General features: G+C 41.5%; 1 protein-coding gene across 3 annotated transcripts in view; it reads left to right on the top strand.

The window, feature by feature from the left end:
- Positions 1–25: 25 nt before the first annotated feature.
- Positions 26–8,323, top strand: part of slc12a9 (solute carrier family 12 member 9) — a 15,158-nt gene continuing 6,860 nt past the window's right edge. Inside the window, exons 1-6 of one of the 3 annotated variants that reach the window (XM_005735538.1) lie at positions 26–83; positions 5,515–5,752; positions 5,870–6,004; positions 6,110–6,247; positions 6,357–6,659; positions 6,763–6,870. In XM_005735538.1, coding sequence (XP_005735595.1) covers positions 5,548–5,752; positions 5,870–6,004; positions 6,110–6,247; positions 6,357–6,659; positions 6,763–6,870 — 889 coding nt within the window. In that variant the 5' untranslated portion in view covers positions 26–83; positions 5,515–5,547. Of the gene's footprint in view, positions 84–3,492; positions 3,765–4,206; positions 4,372–5,514; positions 5,753–5,869; positions 6,005–6,109; positions 6,248–6,356; positions 6,660–6,762; positions 6,871–8,323 lie in introns of those variants that run through there. The other 2 variants (XM_005735537.2, XM_005735539.1) reach the window with 2 other exon arrangements.

Raw genomic sequence — 8,323 nt, 5'->3', positions numbered from 1 at the left:
CCCCCCGCCTCCTCCTTCCTGTGCAGACCACTACTCGGGGGATCCTGTGCTCACATGGACAGTTATTGTCTCACCAGACACAGGTCGATTACATTTATAAAAATCTACAGCGTATGATTGATGGATTTTCAGGCGTTTTACAGAAAATATGAATTATATGTCTAATTTCACGTGACATTGAGACGATTTCAGTGAGATGAAGATGTTGCAATGCATGTTTGAAAAAAAGAAAGAAGATTTAGCAGGTTTAAACAATCACTGAATCACGTGGGAGCTTGACTAGTACTCGGATCTATCCCATAAATCTATGAGTGCACCAAACTGAGGATGTGTCCGTAAAGCCCCTCTCCTCTGATAAACATGTCCTGTTTATCGTGCTGTTTCCTGACGAGCATTTCTGCTTCAGCTGGGTGTTTGACCTTCACCGTGCAGGATGATGTGTGTGCAGAGTTTTCCCACCTTTGTCCCCTGATGAATGCACAAACATGAATCTATGATATTACAACTTAGTGGGATCAAGAATGACTGTAATCAGTCAACCCTCACAAGGGAACTTTTTGTGGAGAAAACTCCTTGAGAGTATGGTGTTTTTTTTGGGGGTTTTTTTTGCAGAGAAATGATAAAATGAATGAAATGCAGGTTGCAGAGAAGTAACAAAAAGCTTTTAGCGCTTAAGTGGGGATTTTCTTAGTTAAAGTAATCGCATTACTTCAAATTTACTTCTGGAATATTTAAGATCTTAAGCAAATGTTGAAAGTATTACACTTAAAATAACACAATATTAATATTAATGCAATATTATGTCATGAAGGGCCAAACCATTATAAACAAGAATACATATGGTTCTGTATAAAAATCTTCAGACATCCACACTTTCATTATATTTAGCTATTGGAAAATGGTGCAGAGATTTATTGAAGCATGTTAAAACACACATGGAAATACAATATATCAGGCAGAAACAGAGTTTAACAATTCTAACGAGCTTAAAAGTCAATATTTGATAGGACCACCTTTATTCTTCAACACAGCCTGAACTGTGCTAGGCAGCTTGTAATTTCTCTAAATAGTCTTCAGGAAGAGTTATGGTCTGGACTCTGGGGAGGCCAGTCCATGACTTATATGTGGCAGTGTGTGTTTTTCTTTCTAGGTGTGCATTTACTGCATTGGTGTGTGTTTGGGATCATTGTGATGCTGAAAAATAAAGTAGGTAAGCAAGTAAAGTTTATTTATATATCACCAAAACCAAAGTACTTTACAAGAAAAAAGTAACATAAAAATAAATAAATGGGTTCCTTAAAATTCATGGTTCACATTATTTTTCCCATCATACTCATCCAGTTAGCTGCCCCTCTCTGAGCCTGGTTCTGCTGGAGTTTTTGCTTCCCACTGTCACAAAGTGCTTCTTCACAGGGGACTGTGTCATTATTGGGGTTTCTCTCTAATACTGTAGGGTCATTACCTTAAATATAAAGTCCCTTGAGGCAACTGTTGGTTTGAATAAATGAATTGAAATTAAACTGAATTATTAGATAAAACAACATAACGGTTCCATTTCAGCTGTTTCCAAAGCTGTATTTCATCCGCTCTGATTTAAAGACAGCCACAGCTGATGCATTTCTGTTTATGTATGGACACAAAATTTATGACATATGCAGCTGCAAGACCATTTAAGACTTTAAATACAAACAGCACTACTTTTTAATTCTTTAATACACAGTGAGCCAGTGCAAGACTGTCAACCCTGCAGTAATATGGGGTAGTTTATAGATGAGCAAGAGACTAACTCTAATATAGAGTGCATTAAAGCTGAAAATCATGCTCATACCTTCCAGAATTGACAATTTTAAAAGAGGTTTGAGTATTTATTTAGATTGTTCTGATAGGGCAACGCGTTAGCATTGTTCTCTCCAGGTCAGTGGGGTTAGGTTAAGTGGTGACTGCTTCTAAATTGCCCATAGGTGTGAATGTGAGTGTGAATGGTTTTTACCCTGCGCTTTAATAAAAGTAGTTACTTTGTAAATTAGAGTTCATATTCCCATCAAATTCAACAAGTTTCCCAACACCGCTGGCTGAAATGCAGCCCCGAACCATGAGAGAGCCTCCACCATGTTTTAGAGATGGCTGTGCAATGCTTACTGTTGCACCTCTCTCCTGTCCTCGTCGTACATACAGATGATAACCTGAAGCCAAAAGTTTCAGATTAGGATTCATCACCCCATGAAAACTGTTGCCACTGATTTTTCAGTCCAGCTCTTGAATAATTTGGCATACCTGAGCTTTTCTCTGTGTTTTCCTTCCTTAAGAATGGCTTCTTGACAGCCACTGTCACTCACCCTTCTGATGATCTTTTAGATACTTTTCACCTGGTGAGGCTGTCTTAGGTCTGTCTTTTGTCTTCTACCTGTTCAATTTTCTCAGATTTTAGTGAGAACACATTGTACCCCATGCCAAGATATACAAAGCTTTTGACTAATAGTTTTTTGAGAATCACATTGGTTGGTGCAAATACTATTTTATGCCTATCAAACTCCATTATCTTTGGCATAAAAAAATAGATTCAGCTGAAGAAGCTTGAATAAACTGTGTGCTTTTGCACAAGGCTGATAGTAACAAAGTCCCAAAAGATATTCAAAATAGGTTCTTTGCTAAGTGTTCTGTTTTGAGTAAACACAACACTGGCTCATCTCTTGAGCTTGAATGATTCAAAGGTCAATGTTAAGTGGCTTAATAAACAACTGAAAATAAGGGGAAAAGCAGCCAGTGTCCAAAAAGAAAAAAATCTTTAAAAGGCCTTCAAAAAACCTGGAGAACCAATCAATACCTTAAAAAAATAAAAGTAAATAAAAATTACAAGACTTGGAAGCAAAAACGAAAGAAATGAGGGACAGCTCGAGACTTTTGCACAGCACTGCATGCACTAGAGCCTTCTGCAAACATCTGATCAGATGTTGATACTGCAGTAGTGCTTCCGAGGGCACATGCTGCATGACATTTCAGTCTGCAGGCTATGCACCCACCGACATTATGCAACTCCCGCACAAACGTTCTCGATTACATCGAGAAGTGGTTTGATTTCCTGGAGTTGAATGGATGGAGATGAACAGATTGATTTTCTTTGGGTTTTATTTTTGTTTTTAATCAAGAAAAACGCCATTATTTGACAGGTTTAGTCGGTGCCCATGTTTGACTAGTAAGTCCTCTTTGATATTTGGTGACCCCTGGAGGGAAGAAATAGCATTGCACTCCAGGATACAGATCGACCTATACTGTGTGCTAAATGAGCCGGTGTTCATACAGTACTCAGTACAGGCTGCTCAGAACAGACTGCGATCCAGAGTCATCACCTGCACTGTTCCACACTTATTTAAAGTGACTTATAAAGCCCTGGCGAGGCCACCAGTTGGGGGCGTGGTTTTCTCTGACAAGCAGTACCTTTCCTCATATTTGTAATGTTTTGCCCTCCCCTGTAGGCAGTCACATGAGCAGTGTCAGCTCTCCCGTGACACTTTTTAACAAATAACAGGGGAACGAGGCGTGCCGCGGTAGTTGTATTATTATTGGGCAGCACATCTTTCGCAGCATCCAACTCTAGGGGAAGCTAATCTCGGTCAGCCAGCCCATTGCTTCCACATTTGTGAGTCTACTGCGCATCTGACGCGAGAGACTTCTCCACACAACTGACACAGGCTCAACCAAACACCCAGCTTCCAAACCAACAAAAGGAGTTCACAAGCAGGAAGTGGTTGAAAGTGTGCCGAGAGGTAAGGTTGACTCTGCTCGGTGTTTTAGCTGGGGGCGGGGTGAAGGCACATCACATCACGGGGCGCGTTTCGTGGCAAACATGTTTGATTTTGCCGATTGAATGACAGTTCAGGAGCATTTAGATCAGCTGTGTTGTTTACATTATGGCGGGATCAGCCGGCCCGAACTTCCTGACCGTCGGGCTTGGGGAGAAATTTACCCAAAATGCACCAGCACACGCATAGTTAAGCTTTTGCCCCGATTTACCCTTCTCTGGAGATGTAAAGTTTTTATGCTCCAGTTGCTCCACCCTCATCCAACGTACATGTGACGGAAGCGGTGATTTATTTTACCTACCTACATGTTTATAAAAATAGGGTCCGGGGACCCAGGAGGGCCTATAATTCCCGATAGACTGAATCGTGGTTTTCGTCATCATCATCATCATCATTTATCATCGTAAACATCAGCACAGTGCGTCACTGACAGCATCTTGCAGAGCATGAGCCATAATGCCCGTTTCAGCATCAACTAGAATACAGGAACTCACAAACTGATGCATGTGGCTATCTCTGAATGCTTAACTTCCCTTTTATAACCACCAAGAAGTCGTTTGTCATGATTGGGGTAAGCCTATGTAATTTACGAAAGACTTGCAACTAACACAAAACAAATAACAGCTGAGAAGCTCTGTGAATTCAAGTGCCTTTCTGACGCTTTCTTTAGTTTATGTCTCAAATGAGACAAAGGAAAACCTCATGTGAGCAGGTGACACCAATAAGTGTTTGCCCTTTTTTTGTTGTTATCCTTGAGAAAGAGATCTAAATTAACTGTCTAATAACTAATCCGATATTTAACAGATAGTATCATTGACATAAATCAGTTGCTAGCTGGAACCCTCTATAATAATTTGGAGAAAATGTACCTGGCATGTTCAGTCAAGCTCTGTTGTGTATGACTTAGGTGGCAGTCTGGGTTTCCTATCATGTGATTTCTGTAGCTGAGCTAATAGCTTTCAGAAAGCTGCTCTGCTGGTTCAGTGATGAAAAATATCTCCTTGAGGAACAATTACAAAGCGAATGCTGAGAGGAACAAAACAGGCAAGGCCACCTGGTTGCTGCTCAGCTGAGGTGGCTGCTGTTTTTCTCTCTCTCCTGTATGTCAAAACAGACAAGCAGCTGCGAATCAGGTGACTACAAATACCGACCTGAAGTGTGAGCAGGAACTTCATAATGAAGTCTGCTATAAACTTGGCCTGCAGACTCTTTCTGCAGCATGTGAGCGTTTGATCGTGATGATAAAGAAAAAACAAAAGTACTTACTTTTAAACCAGCTAATTCTCAGCTGCTGAAGAGTAACTACTTGATCAGGGCCTGTAAGTATTTATAAGACGTTCTAGGGCATTTGCTGTTGTTTCACATGATGATCACTTGTTTTTAGGAGGCACTGAAAGGGGCGAGGAGGCAAATTCTCAGCGTGATTTCAAAACTGTGTGAAAATGGAGTTCCTATTGACCGTGCCACGCCCTTTAGCCTGCAGGCTTTCATATGTCCAAGTCAACAAAAGGAGAATTGGAGATAAGTGAGAGATAAATTGGGCTTAACAAATGACAGCAATCTGTGTTGTGCACAAAGCAGACAGACAAGGTAGAAGTGACTCAGGCCATCAACTCCAAGTTCAGCTGCTGCCTACCTGAAGCAGATTAAACTCTGTAGAACTGCTTCAAAATGGTTTTAAAACGGTCTCTGTTGGTTTCTTTTTTTTCCGCAGGAGTAGACTAAGCAGAACCTCTTCTCTGCAGCCATGTCAAACGAACGCACGCCCCTGATCACCTCAGGGGTGTGCGGTCTGAATGTGACTGCAGCGGTATGTGGCACGGATGCGGACCCCACCCAAGAATCCAGCTCCGGGACGCCAAATCAGAATCCTCGAAAATTGAACACGTTTTTCGGTGTTATGGTGCCAACCGTCCTCTCAATGTTCAGCATTGTGCTATTTCTGAGAACAGGTGAGAGGCGCATGTTTGAACAGATTTTTTTTTATAAAAAGCCACGCTTGCCATGTTTTTAATGGCTCACGTCATTGTGCTGTAGTGACTCACGTGGTGTGATCTCCTTCTTTGCAGGGTTTGTGGTTGGTCATGCGGGCCTGTTGCAGGCTCTTTTGATGGTGGTTGTAGCCTACACCATCATATCTCTTACGATACTGTCCATCTGTGCTATTTCCACCAATGGTGCGATACAGGGCGGTGGAGCGTATTGTATCCTTACAGACCAAACTGTTTCAAACTTCTTTTTTTTTTTTTTTAAATCATCCTTTGCCACAGTTTCAGGTGAACCATAAGCCTTAACAAAAACACAATCAGACATGATAAGCCGGTCTCTGGGACCCGAGTTTGGAGGAAGTATTGGTTTAATGTTCTTTCTAGCAAAAATCTTTGCATGTGGAGGCTATGTTCTAGGTCTCGTAGAAGCCATACTTGATGTATTTGGTGCAGATCCCGGTAAGGTCCTACTCGTATTTTGTTTCACTATATATATATTTTTTCCATTAAATGATCTACTTCATTTACTTCATCCCATAAGTTTTCTGCCTGATTTTTTTCTTTTTAGACTCCTCTGTGTCCACGGGCGTGCGGGTGCTTCCCCAGGGTTACTGGTACACAGTGTTGTATTCTGCAGTAATCCTTCTGCTGTGTCTGCTTGTGTGTCTGGTGGGCGCCCACATCTACTCCCGCACTGCCTTCGTCATCCTTCTGGTGGTCACTGTATCGCTGCTGTCTGTCTTCATCAGTTCTGTAGCAGTCAAACCTCAAGAATTCATCATTACCCACCACGGACCTAGCAACCAGACCCTCCATTACAACGCCAGCTACACTGGTTTCAGCGCCACCACACTGAAGAACAACCTGGGCCGTAAGTATAGATGGGCCACAAGTGTTAATGCTTGTAAGGACAGGGAAGCATCTATTTAAGGTCTTGCTGAGGTTCCTCTTTTTTTTCCCCCCTTTCTCTCTAGCTGGTTACTCGTTGGACTACAGCACCAACTCTGTCATGTCTTTTGCCACCGTGTTTGCGGTCATGTTCACCAGCTGCACAGGAATCATGGCTGGAGCCAACATGTCAGGTGAAAATTTGTTGGGGGTGACAGTGCTACTAGCGATATTTTTAAATACTTTCCTTTTTCTTGAACGTTTACGTCTTTTTGATTATTTGAACGACATTTCAGAGGCAGATATTGCAGTTTCTACCAAAATCTAGTGGTAGATTTAAAAGCAGGACTTTCATTTCCTGTTATCGTTTCTTATATTATCTTGCGTTACCGCAATACCCAAAAGATCTCTGACTGTTTTCTCAAGGTCTCCTCATGGTGCATTATGCACTGCGCAGAGGTCTTGAGTCATCCCTCATTTCTTTATATTTTGTGAGGAAAGAATTTAAATGCATGGAATAATTTATTGAAAAGTGCAAAGATACATGAAAATATGAGAGGAAAAGACAAAAACAGAGTCTAACAAGCTTGAAAGTCAATATTTGGTGTGTTCAACTTTATTCTTTAATGCACCCTGTCATGTCTTTAAGTAGTCTTCACTAATAGTTCTCCAGGCCTCTTGAAAGACATTCAAAGCTCGTCTTTGGATGTTGGCTGCTTTTTGTTCCATTTTCTGTCACAATGCTTCGATGCTGATTGTGTTCCACTGTGCGGTTTTTCTGTCCAGGTAGGTTTTTTTTCTGCATTGGTAGTATGTTTGCAAACTGATGACATTCATAATTTCATCAATTTTAGCAAGGTCTCTGACACCACTGACTGAAATGGAGTGCAGAACCTTGACAGAGCCTCCACTGTGTTTCACAGATGGCTGTAAATATCCTTGACCTCCTCTGTACATATTTCCTTTTCTCTTAAGAATTCCTTGATAGCCATCCTTTCACAGAGATTGTTTCTGATAAAGCTTCAGCGAACAGTTTATGGATCAACTGGTGGACGAGATTTATTTCTCAGTTCTCTGTCAGGCCTTAGCTGGACCTTTTCTCGTTTCTTAAGGGCATGACTTTCAGATAATATTGTGGATATTTTTTAAGACCTGGAAACAAGTGGACAAGTAGACGTTTGTTCTCCACTTGTCCAGGTTCCTAATAGTTTTTAAGGACACGCTGCACACTAAGCTGACATGTGTCAAGTTTTCAGCTGATAGCTCTTTGGGAATCATGTAAACATTTAAATAATACTTTTTTGTATCTATCAAACTTTGTTATCTTTTCTTAAGAAATGGCAACAAATGATGTCTGTGAAGGTTCTCAGTCATCCAGGTCATCGTAGTCTAAGGAGCTTGGAAAGAAAAGCGTCTGGACTTCTTTAAGTTGCTTGAAGATGTTTCACCTCTCATCCGAGAAGCTTCTTCAGTTCTAAGGGTCACATGGTGGAGAGTCCCAGATATAAACCCAGTGGGAGTGTCCCCCCCCAAAGAGGGACAAAGGACCCCCTGATGATCCTCTACCTAATCACGTGAGCCGAGGTGTGAAAACGGGTGTGGGTCACAATCAGCCAGGGTTTCGGGTGAGCTCATTGTGAAACCTGG

Source organism: Pundamilia nyererei, unplaced genomic scaffold (genome assembly GCF_000239375.1).
Source record: "Pundamilia nyererei isolate P.nyererei 1_Seehausen unplaced genomic scaffold, PunNye1.0 scaffold00064, whole genome shotgun sequence".
In the NCBI taxonomy this organism is placed as follows: domain Eukaryota; kingdom Metazoa; phylum Chordata; class Actinopteri; order Cichliformes; family Cichlidae; genus Pundamilia; species Pundamilia nyererei.
This window is presented reverse-complemented; position numbering and strand designations above follow the sequence as displayed.